A 20,252-nucleotide genomic window follows, 5' to 3' on the forward strand; every position below is an offset into this window, starting at 1 on the left:
TCTGAGGAAATACTTTTTATATGGAATGGGTGGTATGTGCGAGGAACAGTCTCCCGGAAGAGTGTCTGAATTCAAGAGGGCCTGGGATAGGCATGTGGGATCCCTCGGAGAGAGAAACAGATAATGGTTACTGTGAATGGGCAGACTAGATGGACCGTTTGGCCTTTATCTGCCATCATGTTACAATGTTTCCATAACCATAATGTTCTATGACATCACAATGCAGCTATAAAGAGCCTCAGCCAATAGGGAGAGGAGGAGATAATGGATGCTGCTGATGGACCATTTGGCCTTTATCTGCCATCATGTTACAATGTTTCTATAACCATAAAGTCCTATGAGATCACAATACATCTGTAAAGAGCCTTAGCCAATAGGGAGAGGAGGAGATAGCGGATGGGCCATTTGGCCTTTATCTGCCGTTATGTTTGTAAGTTACATTTCAACAGTGGAATAGGGATGGAATAAGAACATATAAGGAGTTCATCTGTGCTTTTGTTCCCGTGAAATCAGTAGTATTGTCACCCAAATGAAAAGCTTGATGTGTTCCTCCAGCCAAACAAACCTGATTTTATTGCAAATGTTATGTTATAGAGCTTTAGAATGGTCACATAATTTGGTTTCTTGAAAGACCCATTGTTGGTGCCATAAGACGGGAGTGCTGGAATGAGAGAGCTTTCTTGGCGGCTTGTCTGCCGAGCCGGGTTGTTGTTTGATTCATGACGTCTTCAGTGCTATTAAGATTGCTCTCCCCAGGGGATTGCATAATCTGGTTAACCAAATGCACCCATTCATCTTGTTTGCTGACTGCATACCAGATGGATTTCTGATTTTGGTAATTACTAGTTGAACCTTAATAAGATGTGATATCTTTTATTAATTGGCGCTGCTGAAGGTTTATTTAATCTTTTCTCAAAGTGGCCTGAGCTAGATAAATATTAGCAGTGTGTAAATATTAGCTTGGGAGAATTAGTGTTCACTGATGGCTCTGCACATGCTCAGATGAGAGGCTGACCAGACTGACATAAAAACAGCCATACTGGGTCAGACCAGTGGTCCATCGTGCCCAGCAGTCCGCTCCCGCTGCAGCCACATTATTCGTGAATTAATAATTGCACGCAGCGGAAGCAACTGTGGTCCCCCCTGTAGAAGTAATATATAATATATAAATATATAATATAATTTTATTCTTATATACCGCCATACCCAGCGAGTTCTAGGCGGTTTACATCAATTAGAAAATGATCTGCATTGACAAGCAGATTTACAACAGAATGCAATGAAGGGTAGATTTACAACAATTTATCAGAATAGCAGCTTTAATCGAACTAGACAAAGGATGTAGAGAGTAGGGAAAAAAGGGAAGGTCTAGTGAAGGAGGAGAGGAGCAGGGGTGGGCGAGGTGTTATTGTGGGATGAGGGGATAATTAAGGGTCGTGTTTGCTGAATAGGTAAGTTTTGAGTAGTTTTCTGAAGGCAAGGTAAGTGGGGGCCTCGAGTATCATTTGGGCTAGCCATGGGTTCAGCTTGGCTGCTTGGAAGGCGAAAGTTCAATCGAGGAATCTTTTGAGATGACAGAGTTTTAGCGAAAGGAAGGCGAACAGCTGAATTCTACGCGATTTCTTGTTGTTGCAATAAAGGTTAAAGTGGGTGTTGATGTAACTTGGTGAAGAACCATTTACCGATTTGTAGCAGAAGTATGCGAATTTAAAAAGAACTCTAGATTCCAATGGCAGCCAGTGTAGTTGGTGGTAGAAAGGGGTAATGGCTTGCAAACATGTTGGTGAATCTGCACACGCGGACTAAAATGAGGGTTGTCGTCTCTTCATGAGGTCACTCTCAAAGCCAGTAGAGGAACAGAAAATTGTGGCGATTAGTTGAAGGCCGAGTGATTTATTCTGCAGAAGCAAACAGGCCCTAGATGCTCCTTTACGATAACCATCCTTGTAAACAACAAAGGAATCTTCTTTGCGATACAGCAAAAGACATAACGGCCTCCAATTTCTTGAGGGAACAATTTAACAAGAGAATATTCTGCTTCCTGTAGAGCAAACCTTATACGTGCGACGAGCCTTGGGGACATCGGGATGGGAGAATGAGAAGAAACATCTAACAGTATTTTCACCTGCAGTAATGGGAGAGCGCTTCACGGAAAGGAGATGGCACCACATAAAAATAATTTTCTAAGAGCCTCTTCACATCGGAGCGTGCATTGCATCTGGTTTTTAAAGGAGATATAAGTGCCTTTCTAAAACAAGTCCTTGGAAAGGTGCTGTCATGTGTAGCCTATAGGTGTATTTTCAGTTTTATCCCTGTTGCACCCAAACTCCATCTTGGAAATGCCTACATGTGTATGTGCTAGGTATCGGTGATTACTGAATGTACAACCAAGGGCAGCGTTATAAGAAGCTCTTTGTACATATTGTATGCCCCCAAGATTCTATATATGGTGTCCAGAGTTCTGTGTAATGTAATGTAATGTAATTTATTTCTTATATACCGCTACATCCGTTAGGTTCTAAGCGGTTTGAAGAAAATATACATTAAGATTATAAATGAGAAGTAAGAAGGTACTTAAAAAATTCCCTTACTGTCCCGAAGGCTCACAATCTAACTAAAGTACCTGGAAATTAATAAAGAAGAGAAAATAAAGATGGTTGAAAAAAGAAAAATTCTATGTGAACTTATAGGATGGAAATTAAACTGACAGTGAAGAACTGTATGAAAAATACATATGGAATGCAGTTAGAGAGGGTAGGTTACAATCTATTTATGGTACAGTATTTGTTTAATTGGAAGGTGTTAAGGTGGGTCATTTGGGGGAAGGTTATCTGAAGGTAGGTGAATCTTCTGGAGGTAAAAGAGGAGGGGTTAAGATATTTGGATGAATTTTTTGAAAAGCAGGGTTTTGATTTCTTTTCTGAATGTTTTGAAGTTGTCTGATATTGTCATAAGATTGGAGATGGAATGGTTGATTTTTGCTGCTTGTGTTGCTAGAAGGTTGTCAAACATTTTCTTGCGTTGTGTGCCTTTGAGTGTGCCTGTGTGTGCTCAAGATATGAGTTAACAAACCCTTACCTGGGATACTGAATTTAATTGGCAGTCTTTAAAATGTGTATGTATCTGGCTTCCCCTGCCCCTAGCCTGGCTACATAGATATCAACTCCCCAGGAAGACTTCCTAGCTTGGCATTCTTCTGTTCTCTTGTATATATAGTGGAGGCCTTTCTTCTCCCAGGCCTGTCTGCAGGATCTTTCCTCCTTGTTCTGCTCCTTCTCTAGGGCTTTTTAACTTTGTCTCAGGCTGGGCCCCACCCTTCGAGCTTAGTAGGCCAGTGGGACCTGCCTAAACCACACCCTTTCTACTAGACCTTGCATTCGCTAGCTTCCTAAGGCGATTTTGTGAGGGAGTATTATTAAGGGAGCCTGGCAACTTCCTCTGCACTTCCTCACGGGGACGTATTTACTAATAATGCACGCTAACTGCATTAATTCACATTAACACAGTAGCTGACTTTAGTGGTTCTAAATCAGAAGTTTTTATTTTAATGATGATAACCATTTTGCCAAACTATTTGCCATACCTGTTGGCAGAGGAGAGATACCAAAGATATTGGAGAGATAAAAAAAAGGGGAGAAGGAAGAGCAGAGACAGCGAGAGAGCGCAGGAAGAAAGGGGAAGTGGAGTAGTGCTATATGTTAAAAAGAATATTACATAATAATAACAGAATTATTAGAAAAATAGTTAAAACTTATCTTTTTGATAAATTTGTATAATTTCATATCCTTGTTGATGTATCTCTGAATCATATTGCTGGCTGTAAGCAGTCTCTTTATATTTTTAACCCTCTCTGAACTATTTGTGGTATTGCGGTGTATAAAAATACAGCTCCCCCTCCTGATTCGCAGTTTCCCCAGTTATTAGCGATCTTTTTGCATCTTGATTTTTGCGCCTTGATTTTGCCCCCTGGACATCCCCCAGGCCTTACCTGGTGGTCTAGCGGTGATGTGGGGCAGGAGCGATCTTCCTACGCTCCTGCCCCGTGCGGAGCTGCGCTGTGAGTTCCCGTGGTCTCGTGAGACTACAGAAACTCACAGCATGGGTGCACAGCACGGCTCTGCACAGGGCAGGAGCGTAGGCAGATCGCTTCTGCCCTGTGTCGCCACTAGACCACCAGGTAAGGTCGGGGAGGCAGGAGGGAGTCGGAGGTGGGTCAGAGCTGGCCCCAAAAATTATTCGCGATTTTCCCTATTTGAGGGCCAGCTCTGCCCCTAACCCCCGTGAATATTGAGGGTCTGCTGTAAAGTTGTTATTTCTTATTATTAAAGTAGTCAGGAAAGCAGTGAGGAAGAGGGGAGACACCAATGAAGGAGGGGAGGAAAAAAAGCAGACAGCCGCTGAAGGGATGTGAGAGATATGGTACAAAGTTAAGAGGTAACAAAGGGAACATGGAAATGATGCTCACTGCCTCCTTTAGTCAATGGTAGTCTGTCACTTTGTTGTGGGCACAGTAAGGACTAGAGAGTTGCGTGGGAACAGAAATCCCACCCATCCCCGCCCGTCCCCGTCAGGATCCTCTCCGTCCCCACCCGTCCCTGCCAGGATCCTCTCCGTCCCCACCCGTCCCCGCCAGGATACTCTCCGTCCCCGTCAGGATCCGCTCTGTCCCCACCCGTCCCCGCCAGGATCCTCTCCATCCCCACCCGTCCCCGCCAGGATCCTCTCCGTCCCTGCCAGGATCCTCTCCGTCCCCACCCGTCCCCGCCAGGATCCTCTCCGTCCCCGCCAGGATCCTCTCCGTCCCCACCCGTCCCTGCCAGGATCCTCTCCGTCCCCACCCGTCCCCGCCAGGATCCTCTCCGTCCCCGCCAGGATCCTCTCCGTCCCCACCCGTCCCTGCCAGGATCCTCTCCGTCCCCACCCGTCCCTGCCAGGATCCTCTCCGTCCCCACCCGTCCCCGCCAGGATCCTCTCCAGGATCCTCTCCGTCCCCACCCGTCCCCGCCAGGATCCTCTCCGTCCCCATCCATCCCCGCCAGGATCTTCTCCGTCCCCGCCAGGATCCTCTCCGTCCCCACCTGTCCCTGCCAGGATCCTCTCCGTCCCCACCCGTCCCTGCCAGGATCCTCTCCATCCCCGCCAGGATCCTCTCCGTCCCCACCCGTCCCCGCCAGGATCCTCTCCGTCCCAATCCATCCCCGCCAGGATCTTCTCCGTCCCTGTCAGGATCCTCTCCATCCCCACCCGTCCCTGCTAAGATCCTCTCCGTCCCAACCCGTCCCTGTCAGGATCCTCTCCATCCCCACCCATCCCCACAAGGAATTACCTCCATCCCCACCCGTCCCCATAAAAAGCAGCAATTACTTCTGACAGGATCATCAATTCCACAGTTTCTTTTGTGTTTGCTTTGCTGTTTTCCTTGTGGAATCTCTTTGGTGGAACCCTCTTTTTGTTTTCTGTTTACTAAGGCTGACGTGTCCATTATATTCTATGGACGAACCCTGCTTCCAAAGCCTTACATCTCCGTGGAAGTCCCGTTGGCTAGAGGGGGGTCGCCGTGGGAGTCCTGTGGGCCAAAGGGGGGACTTCCACGATCCCCATTCCCGTGCAGACCTCTAGTAAGGACAGGGATTACGTTAAAAAAAAAAAAAGTGACAGCAAACGGCTTGATTGTCCTGTACTCCCCTCTGCCCTCCAACCCAGCCAGCAGATTACATTGCATTACATTAGTGATTTTTATTGCACCATTACCTTGCAGTTCAAGGCGGATTACAGAAGAGGATTTCTGGACATGTCCAGAGGTGTTACAGAGTAGAGCGGATTGCTTCAGAGGATTGAAATGTTTCATTCGGTGTTAGTTAGTCTTCATGGATTTCTTGAATAGCAGGGTTTTTATTTCTTTTCTGAAAGTTTTGTAGTCTGGGGTCACGATTAGTCGATTGGAGAGTTGGTGGTCTAGTTTTTCTGCCTGTGTGGCTAGAAGGCCATCGTACAGTTTTTTCCACTTGATGTCTCTGATTGGAGGGTGTGTGAATGGTGTCTGGGTTCTCCTATGTCTGGTTGTGGTAGTTTGGATTAGGCGGTGTTCAAGTGGGCTGGGCTGTCACTATTTATGGATTTAAATACTAGACAGTAGAACTTAAATAGTAATTTTGCTTGAATTGGGAGCCAGTGTGAGTCTAGGTATGCCTCGGTGATGTGGTCGTGTTTTCTTAGTGAATAGATTAGGCTCAGGGCTGTGTGGACTGGACCATAAGCTGGAATTGCCTTAGGTTTCTCATGACCGCGAATGAATTCTGTATTGTTTTGTTGATTTGTGATTGCATGGTGCAGCCTCTGTCTATCGTCATTCCCAGAAGTTTTAGAGCGGGTTGAATGGGGAATGTGATTGAGTTTATTACTAGGTTTGTTATGGTTGGGGTTTATTTTTTTCCGAGAAGTATGAATTTTGTTTTGTCTGGGATTAACCATTCCCCTTAACTCTATCCATGACATCCTGTTTCTCTGTCTTGTCTGTTTAGATTGTAAGCTCTTCTGAGCAGGGACTGTCTTCTTTGTGACTCTGTATAGGGCTGCGTGCATCTGGTAGTAATGAAGTTCTGCTTCTATTATTTGTGCTAAGAGTATAAAGGTTATTAGGGCAGCTGTGATTGAAGAATTATTAATACATCGTCTAGAAATTGCATGGGGTTCTTAAATCTATTCCAGCTGAAGCGAGAAGTCGGTGACATGGAAAGCGTCTTCAGTCTTCAAGATGTGTCACAATACATAACGTGCAAAACCTCTGGGCTTTCACGTCAGGCACAGCAGCTCTGTACTGACCTTTGCATGAATTGAATCTGCAAATGGGTTGCTGCATCAAACCACGGACGCCTTTAGCTAGTGTAGGTAACTTTTGTTTTTGCATTTGACATTTGGCAGGGTGCAGTATGCATGACTGGCAGCTGAAATCTTAATTTTGATAAGTACTGTAGTTGAAAGTACACTGCTTTGGGGCTTGGAAGAAGTATATAAAAACGAAATGCTGGAATGCCAAAAAACAAAATATGGGGACCCTACAATAAACTGTAGTTTCCAATATGTTAGGCATCCTTATTCCTCAACCCCTCATAAGAACATACGTATTGCCATAATGGAACAGACCAAAGGTCAATTAAGCATAGTAACCTGTTTCCAACAGTGACCAATCTAGGTTGTAAACACCTGGCACGATCCCAGAAGAGTAAAACAGGCTTTATACTGCTTATCCTAGAAACAAGAAGTCGATTTTATCGAGTCCATCTTAATGGCTTATGGACTTTTTTTTTTAATTGAAGTTATCCGTACATTTTTTTTAAACCCTGCTAAGCTAACTGCTTTTACCATATTCTCTGGCAATGAATCCCAGAGTTTAATTACATATTGAGTGTAGAAATATTTTCTCCGATTCATTTTAAATGTGCTACTTAGTAGCTTCATTGTGTGCCTCCCTAGTCCTTGCATATTTGGAAAGAGTAAACAAATGATTCACGTCTACCCATTCCGCTCCACTCGGTATTATGTTGACCTCTTTCATAAATGCCCATCCTCCCAGCCCCTCTTTCACAAATCTCCGCCAGTGGTTGCCCCTCCAGCTCCTCTATAGCTCCTTCATCCCTCTCCCATCTCTCATGCTGCCTCATGCTGTACAGGATGACAGTAGAAGGAAGTGAGTAGTTGGGCCTCAGGCCACATTCGACTGCTCTGCTGCTTGAGCTGCCAGTACCGAGGCACACTTTTCAAAACAGCAGTCGCCGTTGTCCTCCTACTGCCGGCTTAATCAGTATCTTCCACATTATCGTGTGCAAACCCAGTACTGGGAATTTTAAAAACTATTTTAGGGAGGGGCGGGGCATTGGTGGGGAACGGTCATGTTTGTGTTAACCAGCTGGTGCTTCCGTGTTATGCCGTCGCATTTCTCATATGCTAATGGCAATATTAGTGCATGACCTGCAAACAAAAACGCACTAAATTTGCAGGTAGTGCAGGGGGAAATAATGCGTTAGGCCGCATTACCTACAAATTTTAGCTTCGTTTAGTAAAAGGGCCCCGTAATAATTTCTATGACTCACCTGAGTGACAACAAGACATCTCTAACTGATGGCATATTATATTTTGCTGTGTATATTTCAAATATATAATTATCACGAGTATATGCAGTACTATTCCAGTGTATTCATAGAAACATAGAAACATAGAAATAGACGGCAGATAAGGGCCCACGGCCCATCTAGTCTGCCCACCTTAATGTCCCGTCCCTTACCTTTGCCCTGTGAATAGATCCCATGTGCCGATCCCATTTGGCCTTAAAATCAGGCACGCTGCTGGCCTCAATCACCTGTAGTGGAAGACTATTCCAGCGATCAACCACTCTTTCAGTGAAAAAGAATTTTCTGGTGTCACCTCGTAGTTTCCCGCCCCTGATTTTTCAACGGATGCCCTCTTGTTGTCGTGGGACCCTTGAAAAAGAAGATATCTTCCTCCGCCTCGATGCGGCCCGTAAGATACTTGAATGTCTCGATCATGTCCCCCCTCTCTCTGCGCTCCTCGAGCGAGTATAGCTGTAATTTGTCAAGCCGTTTTTCGTATGGTAGATCCTTGAGTCCCGAGACCATCCGGGTGGCCATTCTTTGCACCGACTCCAGTCTCAGCACATCCTTGCGATAATGCGGCCTCCAGAATTGCACACAGTATTCCAGGTGGGGCCTCACCATGGATCTATACAATGACATAATGACTTTCGCCTTACGACTGACGAAACCCCTTCGTATGCAGCCCATGATTTGTCTTGCCTTGGACGAAGCCTGCTCCACTTGATTGGCAGACTTCATGTCCTCACTGATGATTACCCCCAAGTCTCGTTCTGCTACCGTTTTTGCTAGGATCTCGCCATTAAGGGTATAAGACTTGCATGGGGTATATTTCAAATATATAATTATCACGAGTATATGCAGTACTATTCCAGTGTATTCATAGAAACATAGAAACATAGAAATAGACGGCAGATAAGGGCCCACGGCCCATCTAGTCTGCCCACCTTAATGTCCCGTCCCTTACCTTTGCCCTGTGAATAGATCCCATGTGCCGATCCCATTTGGCCTTAAAATCAGGCACGCTGCTGGCCTCAATCACCTGTAGTGGAAGACTATTCCAGCGATCAACCACTCTTTCAGTGAAAAAGAATTTTCTGGTGTCACCTCGTAGTTTCCCGCCCCTGATTTTCAACGGATGCCCTCTTGTTGTCGTGGGACCCTTGAAAAAGAAGATATCTTCCTCCGCCTCGATGCGGCCCGTAAGATACTTGAATGTCTCGATCATGTCCCCCCTCTCTCTGCGCTCCTCGAGCGAGTATAGCTGTAATTTGTCAAGCCGTTTTTCGTATGGTAGATCCTTGAGTCCCGAGACCATCCGGGTGGCCATTCTTTGCACCGACTCCAGTCTCAGCACATCCTTGCGATAATGCGGCCTCCAGAATTGCACACAGTATTCCAGGTGGGGCCTCACCATGGATCTATACAATGACATAATGACTTTCGCCTTACGACTGACGAAACCCCTTCGTATGCAGCCCATGATTTGTCTTGCCTTGGACGAAGCCTGCTCCACTTGATTGGCAGACTTCATGTCCTCACTGATGATTACCCCCAAGTCTCGTTCTGCTACCGTTTTTGCTAGGATCTCGCCATTAAGGGTATAAGACTTGCATGGGGTATATTTCAAATATATAATTATCACGAGTATATGCAGTACTATTCCAGTGTATTCCAGTGAATTTTGGGGTATATTTCAAATATAACATAGCATAACATAAAAATGTATTTGTATACTGCAAAACCTCACAGTTCTATGCGGAATTTTAACATAAACTGTAAAAAAGATCAGATTTTGGAAAGCTGCGAGTCCACTGGGTCCACTAAAATCTATCTGCAATTTCAGTCCCATGATGCCTACAGAACTAAAGATGACTTTCAGAGGACTGAAGCAGTTATGGGGTCTTTTTACTAAGCGTTACTACTGCCAGTGTGTTTCCAACAGTCCTCACCAGCAGGCCACTGTATTTGCAACAAACGGGTAGAGGCGGGTAACAGTTTATCAGAGTTTTAGGATGATGATCATTCTTAGAATGCTCCCGTTGGTCAATCAGTATTTCAGTCCAGAGTTTCTCCTATTTCCACTCTGGTTTTACTCGGCTCCACTCAAAAAAACATAAAAAAATACTCCACACAAAAGACAAAAAAAAAAAAGAACATGCAAGTAGTCCAAACTACAAATCCCACAATGCCTTTCCATATGCCTCCCTTGGCTTAGGCAGGTGTGCAGTTCTTTCGCAAATCCAACAGTCCAGCCTTCTATAAACCACACCTGAGTTTAGGCGCGGTTTATAGACTACTGCGCGGCATTTTTTTCAGCGCTGAATTTGTAGGCGCCTTATATAGAATTTATCCCCTAGTGTGTGCTAAATTTGTTAGTACGCCCTAAGTAAAAGGACCTCTGTAGTATTTATTTATTTTGGCCCTATTGTACTAAGCCGTGATGGAGGTTTGTACCGCGGACTGGGGCGCTAAATGCTCCGACACTGCTCCGACGCTCAAAGAATTTTATGAGCGTTAAGTGTTTAGCAACTCTGAGCCATGGTAGAAACCTCTATCGTGGCTTAGTGAAGGGTGTGTGTTGGGGAGGGTTTATTTGTATTTATTTAAAATATATGTTACCCCCCTCTAGCCACAGATCTAGGCAGTAGAGAATGACACGGTGACAAAATTCATCACCGTTCCCGTCCCCGCGGGAAACCATCTTCATATCATTCTTTAAGGAGAGAGGGAAGAATCAGAGTATGAATGGTCACAACCATTGACCCGCAAGCTTTGCTTTGAAGAATGCTGAGATTGAGCAGCAACATTCCAGAGCAGATATTGTGATGTCATAATGCCTCATCCCACCAGTGCCTAAGAGCCAATCACGATCAGTGATGTCACAATGGCTTCATTATCCTTGGCTCACATAAGAATCAGAGTATGAATGGCCACAACCACTGACCCGCAAGCTTTGCTTTGAAGAATGCTGGTGTAGAAGGACCGAGGTTGAAATAGACACTACAGAATGACAGTCTCTGGTATCCAGAGCAGATATTGTGATGTCATAATGCCTCATTCCACCAGTGCCTAAGAGCCAATCACATCAGTGATGTCACAATGGCTTCATTATCCTTGGCTCCCATAAGAATCAGAGTATGAATGGCCACAACCACTGACCCTCAAGCTTTGCTTTGAAGAATGCTGGTGTAGAAGGACCGAGGTTGAAATAGACACTAGAAAATGACATGGGATTATTTCCCGCGGTTATCCGCGGGGACGGGAATTTTGTCACCGTGTCATTCTCTACTAGGCAGGCTACTGGCAAAACATGTACTTCTAGAGCAAACCCCATATTTTTTCAATCTGTACATCTAGTTCAACATTGAACATGAAATTCGAAGTAATACTAAACATTGCTTAACGTAAGCCCAAAGTTCAGAGGTTTTGAAATATTAGCTGGTTTAAGAGTATCCTGGACACACATGAATTTGCATTTTGAGAATCCTGTTGGCGAAAGATGCATCCTCGTACACCTGTTACTTGATGAGAATTGATGTTTGCTTTGGAAACCTGTTCTGCACTTCCAAACTACCACCTTTCATTCTCCTCCGCATGTCACCCAGATGCCAGCTGGGGAGATTTGTCTATCAACACCGGCATCTGGCTTCTTGGCACACTCCACCGGTTTGCAACGACGCTGGGTATGCTTTTAATATACCAGCTGCCAGTTTAGAGGGTATTGCAAGCACTGGAAGTCACATTTTTAATGCCAGCACATTCATTATTTACAAAAAAAAAAACCCCAACGTATTTGAAATGGTGTCTGTTTCCTGTGAAAAACATGGAGTTGCTGTGTTTTGGTCTTGGAGACGACCATTACAGATTAATGTCATCTGTGAAACAACAAAAGGGATTTACTCCCAAATTCAAAAGTTGGGTGCCTAGATTTGGGCTCACGCTACAGCCTCAGCACCCTGGGCGTTGTGGGTTCAAACCCCCATTGCTCCTTGCCACCCTGGGCAAGTCACTTAGTGTAAACCGCATAGAATATTCAATGGCAGAACAAAAGCAGGGACAGGAGCTGCGGTGGGCAGTGAAGGGCAGAAAGTTTGTTGAGAAGGTGAAGGAACTCTGTGGAGCCGGTTTTCTTGCGGGATGCGATCTTTTCCCCAAACCTGGAATTCTCTCCCTAGCCATTTAAGGGAAGAAACCAATATAGAAAAATTTAAAGGTAAACTGAAGAGTTTTCTCTTTATAAATTAATCATTTAGTCTTTGAACCAATATCATTTTTTCCTTCTAAAAATTTTAAGTAATCATTTTATTTTATTTTTTTTCTTCTTCCCTTTCCTTATGTGTCCTCCTTATTTGTTTCTTTAACTTTTATATAAATTGTAATTCTTACCCATCTCCTCCCTTATGTTTCTAGTCTTATCAAATTTGTCAATAATCTTGTTAGTCTTATTTATTGTATTATCCCCCTTACATTGTAATTTTATTAACATGTGCGCCATTTGCACGTGCAACGTGGCTAATTTGCTGCAACAGATGCGCATGCATTTTGTGGGGAGGAGTTGCAAGAGCTACGAAACGTCACTCGGCGGCTCGCAGCTTCAGTGCCGTGGCCGTTGCAGACAGCAGTGCTTGCTTCAAGTCCGTTGGCGAGGGCTAAGAGTCCACATAGACGCGCAGCGAGTCTAGCAGCGCGCGCCCACCCCGAGCAGAGGGCGCGAGCTGCTGTCACCGCAGCAGCAGCTGCGATTGGCCGGCGGCAAGCTGTAGGGGCGGAGCCCGGGCTGCTGCAGTAGTCGCCCGGTTTGCAGGAGCGGCAGCAGCAGCAGCAGCAGCAGCAGCAGCCGCCGGGTCTCCTGCGTTCCCCGGGGCCAGGCTCTCGAAGCTGCCGTGCCCGCATCCGGGGGGGGCCTGGAGCATGCCGTGCCCGGGGCGACCAGCATGGCTGCTCGCCGCTTTTCTGTAGCCCCCGGAGAAAGTGCCGCCGCTCTCGATGGAGGAGGACCTCGACGCCCGCAAGATCAACAGCACTTTCCTGCGCGACCACAGCTATGCAACCGAAGGTAATTGCGCGGGGTAGCCATCCGGCACGGGGGCTTGGCCGGGGGTGGAGCGCGGGGCCGCTGCTCTGCTTCAAGGTTGGCATGAGCAGGGCACCAGTGGCATGCTTTGAGAGAAGTATGCCCATTGACTGCATTCGTTGCATGGGGTGGCAAATGTATTTTGATTATTGAAATGATTGAATTAATTATAATATTCTAATAACATAGTACGTCTTCTTGTATTAATAATTGGGAGGAGGGGGGAGAAAATGGTTGTTTTATGTATTAATTGTGTTTTTAATAGCGTTTAGGTTCAATTAATTGTGTTGCACTGTCAAAGTTTGAAAATCAATAAAGATTAAAAAAAAAAAAAGAGAGAGGTAGCCAGCAGGTGTGCTTGCCATGAGAGCAGAGCTATGGCTTCCCCCAAGATGTGCAAAATAGTCCACATCACTGATGCTTTTTCCCTCCTGTTGATGGAGAATATGAAGAGTTAACGGGGCTGGCAAAAGCCAGTTCTGACGGCTGCACCCCTCGACTCCCACGTCCCCGGAGACTGTGCCCGGTGATCATTTATGCTGAACGAGATCCGTGGGCACCGTCAAATTCGGGAGGCTTTGCATATCTTTATTATTTTTTTTTGGGGGGGGATGTTAAATGCAAGCGAGATGTAGGAGGGGGGGGGGGGAGAATGTCTGTCTGCTGTCGGTGGTATTTTCAGAGACCTTTATTTCGAAGCTATGAAAATGGGAGCATAACCTGCGCCTATTGTGAGTTTATTTATTTCTTCGTATTTCGTGTCTAAATTGAGAGAGATTTTTCCGAAGAGCATTGTTGAAGGTTCCCCATGAAAAGCCTCCTGGATTTCAGTGAGTACAGAAAAAAAAAAAAAAAAAAAGATTATCCCTGTTCATTTGAGCCCTTCTGTCATGGATAGATTTCTGATTGAAGTGATAATAATGAAAAGCTTACAGGTAGCTCTGATCCCATCTTTTAATAAAAAGGGAGAGGCTCTCCAGCTTGTGGATATTAAAAATGCATAGCCCAGGTACAAAATCACAGGCTTGGATGGTGAAACATCAGTAAAATAATTATAATTGAGACTTTTTTTTTTTTTTTTTGCCACACAGCGTCTGCCTTAATCAAGATGGCACAGAAATGACATTACCATCCCCCCCCAAAAAAGTCTTTGAATGGGAAAGATAAAGGCTGGACCTTATATTGAAAAGGCATAAGAGAGAGGGTGATGGCATTTGTTTTCCTGGGTGAAGCTTTTGCCTGGAGGTGTTGCCACATTGCCGAGTTTTTCTTCCCAGACTGTCTGGGGTGAGAATGGTCTGTCAGAAACAATCAAATTGCTCATCTTTACCTCTCCCACCGTAACGCAAAGCCATGCAACCTCTCCACCATAAATAAATTCCTCACTGTGACAAATAATATATATTTAATAGCATGTGATTGACAGAAATTGCTATTGTGTCTGGGCTTTCTATGAGAATATGGTATTTGTGTTGGGTTTTGCTGAACCGATTTTGGAGGCTGAGTAGTGAGTGAGAGCGTGGCTAAGATCTAAGAGCCACGTCCTCTGTCCTCGCTTCCATAATAATTTGTCCTGGTTGTTAGCTGCTGTGTCATCAAAAAAAAAAAAAAAGATTTACTCTTTGGAATGCATCAGCAGGTGGGGGGAGGTTGGGGGGGAGGGGAGAAATTTTGCAGAACGTACCTTCCTGGCCACAGAGAGTTTCCACGAGGGGCCACTGAAAAGTTCTCAACCCAGCCAACAAAGTCGGGGCAGCCTCCATCAAGGGCTCCTTTTACTAAGCTGCAATAGCGGTTTCAGCGCGCGCTAAACCCAAGCTACGTGGCTATAACTAGCACCAGCTCAATGCTTAGTCTAGTGGTTTTCCACTTTTTTCATTTCGTTGGACTAAGTGGAATTTGAACCCTAGGTTTTCTGGGTCATAGCCCGCTGCTCTAACCATTAAGGTAGTTTTGCTGGTACATAGAAGGCTATTTATCACAAGTCTTAATCCCGAAAACACAACTTTATTCTGTGATATTTGGGCGGTATACCTCAATGTGTTCATTCCGTAGATGCCAAGAACTGCCTGGTCTAGTGTCGTGTCTCTGTTACGTAATGAATCATTTCCCCAATGTTGACTACTTTAGCACCTTAGGCCAGTGTTTTTCAACCTTTTTTGGGCAAAGGCACACTTGTTTCATGAAAAAAATCACGAGGCACACCACCGTTAAAAAATTTAACTCTGTGCCTATATTGACTATATATAAAGTAATTCTCTTGAATAGGAATCAAATTCAGAGAAAGTATTTTATAATTACTTTATTATGAAATATTAAGTAAACAGAATAGTGAAAAATTATAAAATACTTTATTCAGTGCGAAACCTGGGCCTGTTTGGCTGAACACAAAGCTGATATTCTGGCTGGAATGGAAGAAAGACACACACGTAGCTCTTCGTCAACAGCTCTCACTCTCTCTCTGTATTTGGTTTTTATAGCATACAAAAATAGACAAATATACCCTCCATCCTTTTTATTAAACCACAATAGCAGTTTTTAGCGCAGGGAGCTGCGCTGAATGCCCAGCGCTGCTCTTGACGCTCATAGGCTCCCTGCGCTAAAAACCACTATTGCGGTTTAGTAAAAAGTGACCATATTGTAAAATATAGACATTCAGAACTGTGCATAGTAAGTGAAGGGAAGTTTTCATCTCTGGGAATTTACCCAGTTAACTATTAAGTTATTTGGGCAAATTCCTTTGAAAACTGTGGTAATACTGCCTCCACTTTGCTAAATTTAAAATAAAATCATTTTTCCTACCTTGTCTTGTGATTTCTGGTTGCACTTTCTTCTTCTGACTGTGCATCCAATCTTTCTTCCCTTCTATCAGCCTGTATGCTTTCTCTCCTCCACACCTCATTCCCTCCCCCAACTTTTTCTTCCTCTCTCCCTGACCTTTCTTTCTTTTTTTCTGTTTCTCTTCTTTCCTTCTGTTTTTCCCTGCCTGCCCCCTTTCTTTCTTTCTCCCTGCCGTTCCCCAAGCCACTGCCGCTGCCATCGGGGAACAGGACCCACCAATGGATAACAGGCCCCAAAGCCGACGCCGACGCATGCTCTCCCTGACGTCAATTCTGCAATCGGAGAGGAAGTTCTGCCCAGCCAGGCAGCGATTGGCTGGCCCGAACTTCCTCTCCGACTGCAGAATTGACGTCGGGGAGAAGAAGACTTATCGGCTCGATAGATTAGATTGCCAAGACAAAGTGAGTCCTGGGTGATCGACTCACTTTGCCTTGGCGAGCTACTGGCGCCCCTGCCTCGGGCCCCCTGTCAGCTCCGGGCCCCTGAATGCAGGACTGGTAGTACTGCCCTGATGGCGGCCCTGCGGCACACCAGGCAACATCTCGCGGCACACTAGTGTGCCGCGGAACAGCGGTTGAAAAACACTGCCTTAGGCAAATAACTCAGAACGACATCTCAGCCTCTCTCCAATGGAAATTAGCCACTTGTAGGCCCTTCAGGGAGAACCGTAGCCTCTTCCCACCTATGCTGGGTATGGAAAACCTTTCATACGCTGAAAGACTGGAGAAACTGGGGCTCTTTTCCCTAGAGAAGCGGAGACTTAGAGGGGACATGATAGAGACTTACAAGATCACAAAGGGCTAGAGAAAGTGGAGAGGGACAGATTCTTCAAACTTTCAAAATCTACAAGAACGAGAGGGCATTCGGAAAAATTGAGAGGGGACAGATTCAGAACCAATGCTAGGAAGTTCTTCTTCACCCAGAGGGTGGTGGACACCTGGAATGTGCTTCCAGAGGGCGTGATAGGACAGAGTATGGTTTTGGGGTTCAAGAACAGATTAGATGATTTCCTGAAGGAAAAGGGGATAGAAGGGTATGGATAGAGGATTACTATACAGGTCCTGGACCTGATGGGCCGCAGCATGAGCGGACTGCTGGGCGTGATGGACCTCTGGTCTGACCCAGCAGAGGCACAGCTTATGTTCTTATGAGACTTTATTCAGGCTCAGTTGCAAGTCTATTTCTTTCATTCCAGGGTAAAATGGTGTGGTAGCCTGCTTTTAAAGGTAATATAGAGAAATAAAACAAAAAAGGAAAGGTATCACCTTATTTCCTTTTTGTTATATTTCATTCCAGGGAAATTGACCTGAGACATAGTGAAGGTTAAAGGGTCTAGTGGTCCTTCAAGTCCTCAGAAAACCTTCTGGGCCCTACTGCTTCCCAACCTTTGCTTGATCCGGATGTCAAGGCAGATTCCAGGAGCCAGTTACGTTCCTCCTGCTCTGTCTATACCAGACATGTCAAACTCTGGCCCGCGGGAAATGTGGCCCACCAGACAATTACAATTTTGCACTTAAGCTGGCTCGCCGGCAGGTGACCGAGGCAAACAGCGTGCAAGAATTTAAGAGCAAATGGGATGCCCTTGTGGGGCGTAGTCTCTCGAGACTACGTCGGGAACTCCCTACAGCCATTTCCTGATGGCGATCTGCACGGGGCAGGAGCGTAGGAAGATCGCTCCTGCCCCGAAAGCCCTCTAGACCACCAGGTAAGGCCGGGAAGGCGGCAGGGAGGTGGGGGTGGGTCAGAGCCGGATAATCGCGATTTTTCAGCATTCACGGTCCGGCTCTGCCCGTATCCCCCGCGAATGACGAGGGAGAAGTGTACTTGTATTTTGTATTAACCTTTTCCTATCGTAATAAATTTTACGTTACTCCGGTTCCAATCGTAATTATCGCTACTGCCCGCTACATTTTCTGCATCAAAGTCCGAATCATTATCCATCTCAGACTCCGAACTACTTGGTAATAAATAGATGGGGCAAATGATAGGTAGGTGTACTGTATGTCCCATGCCATGGGACATACGATGGCAACGACATTTTTGGAATGTCCCGTCATCCCGGACACGCGACAGGAAAAGGTTAAGGCTTTTGGGTTGTGGAACAAATCGTCTGAGTTTCCATTATGTCCTTTGGGAAAATTTGCTTTGATATATGAATGCTTTGGATTACCAGCATTCTTCTGGAATGAATTATGCTCGCAAACCAAGGTTTGACTGTATTCCCTCAACATTTCAAACAGCAGCATAACAATGCAGACGGTTTTTTCTCTATTCTCCTCACATCCCACCCTCCCAAGTCTACTCTCTTTCAGCCAAGCATCGTGATCTCATTAGTAATGAAAACCTTTTGCTTACCGAGACACTTTAGATGGATGGCATTTTTAACCTTCTCCCTTCCCTCGGTGGATTAATTCCTTTACATATTTAAGGCATTTCCAGAGAGCATTTGCGCATTATATTTTGAAACGAATCCATAACAATTATTTAAAGTGTCACACCAGCCATAGGGGCCTCCTGGGTGGAGTTTTCTGTCTTTCGCTCTTTGGTCAGTCTCTGCCCCTGGCAGTCAAGTAGTCTGAATGACCAGAGCCCAGAACTGTGTCCCTGGAGCCTGTGTTCCGAATTCTCTATTGACCACTTTGGAGGAATAACTTGGCCCTTTGATTTGCCGTAGGCATGACAATGATGTCAGACCAATGGTCTATCAAGCCCATTTGCCCGTACCTGACCAAAACCCAAAGAGTAGCAGCATTCCATGCTACCGATCCAGGGCAACAGGAAATTGTCCAAGCCTTTCTTAAAATCAGCAACGTTCCAGAGCTTAACAATTCTCTGAGTGATAAAATATTTCCTCCTATTGGTTTTAAAAGTATTTCCCTGCAATCTATCCCTGAAAACAGGCATGATCCCGGAGGACTGGAAGATAGCCAATGTTACGCCCATCTTTAAAAAGGAATCAAGAGGTGACCCAGGAAACTACAGACCGGTGAGTCTGACCTCGGTTCCAGAGAAAATGGCGGAAGCACTGATAAAAGAAAACATCAATGAACATTTTGAAAGAAACAAACTTCTGATAACCAGCTAACATGGTTTCTGCAAGGGGAGATTGTGCCTAACGAACTTATTGCACTTCTTCGAAGGAATTAACAAACGGATGGTTAGGGGAGACCCCATAGACATCTTATATCTAGATTTCCAAAAAGCTTTTGACAAGGTGCCCCATGAATGCCTATTCCGGAAACTGAAGAACCATGGGGTGGAAGGAGACGTACATAGATGGATCAGAAACTGGTTGGCGGGTAGGAAACAGAGGGTAGGACTGAAGGGCCACTATTCGAACTGGAGGAGGGTCACGAGTGGGGTCCCGCAGGGCTCGATGCTCGGGCCGCTGCTATTTAATATATTCATAAATGATCTAGAAATAGGGACGAAGTGTGAGATAATAAAATTTGCGGATGACACCAAACTATTTAGTGGAGCTCGGACTAAAGAAGACTGCGAAGAATTGCAAAGGGACTTGAACAAACTAGGGGAATGGGCGACGAGATGGCACATGAAGTTCAACATTGAGAAATGTAAAGTATTAGATGTGGGAAACAGAAACCCGAGGTACAACTATACGATGGGAGGAATGTTATTAAATGAGAGTACCCAAAAAAGGGACTTGGGGGTAATGGTGGACATGACAATGAAGCCGATGGCACAGTGCGCAGCGGCCGCTAAGAAGGCAAACAGAATGCTAGGCATAATCAAGAAGGGTATTACAACCAGAACAAAAGAAGTTATCCTGCCATTGTATCGGGCGATGGTGCGTCCGCATCTGGAATACTGCATCCAATATTGGTCGCCGTATCTTAAGAAGGACATGGCATTACTCGAGAGGATTCAGTGGAGAGCAACGCGTCTGATAAAGGGGATGGAAAACCTTTCATATGCTGAGAGATTGGAGAAACTGGGTCTCTTTTCCCTGGAGAAGAGGAGACTTAGAGGGGATATGATAGAGACTTACAAGATCATGAAGGGCATAGAGAAAGTAGAGAGGGACAGATTCTTCAAACTTTCAAAAAATAAAAGAACAAGAGGGCATTCGGAAAAGTTGAAAGGGGACAGATTCAATACAAATGCCAGGAAGTTCTTCTTTACCCAACGTGTGGTGGACACCTGGAATGCGCTTCCAGAGAGCGTAATAGGGCAGAGTACAGTACTGGGGTTCAAGAAAGGATTGG

At 45.3% G+C, this 20,252-nt stretch overlaps 1 protein-coding gene across 1 annotated transcript in view; it reads left to right on the forward strand.

Moving 5' to 3' along the window:
- Positions 1-12,918: 12,918 nt before the first annotated feature.
- PPP2R2B (protein phosphatase 2 regulatory subunit Bbeta) overlaps positions 12,919-20,252 on the forward strand; it is a 129,339-nt gene continuing 122,005 nt past the window's right edge. Inside the window, exon 1 of the mRNA XM_033926831.1 lies at positions 12,919-13,167. Within this exon, the coding sequence (XP_033782722.1) occupies positions 13,098-13,167 (70 nt within the window). The 5' untranslated portion in view covers positions 12,919-13,097. The remainder of the gene's footprint in view (positions 13,168-20,252) is intronic.

This window comes from Geotrypetes seraphini, chromosome 18, assembly GCF_902459505.1.
Source record: "Geotrypetes seraphini chromosome 18, aGeoSer1.1, whole genome shotgun sequence".
Classification (NCBI taxonomy): domain Eukaryota; kingdom Metazoa; phylum Chordata; class Amphibia; order Gymnophiona; family Dermophiidae; genus Geotrypetes; species Geotrypetes seraphini.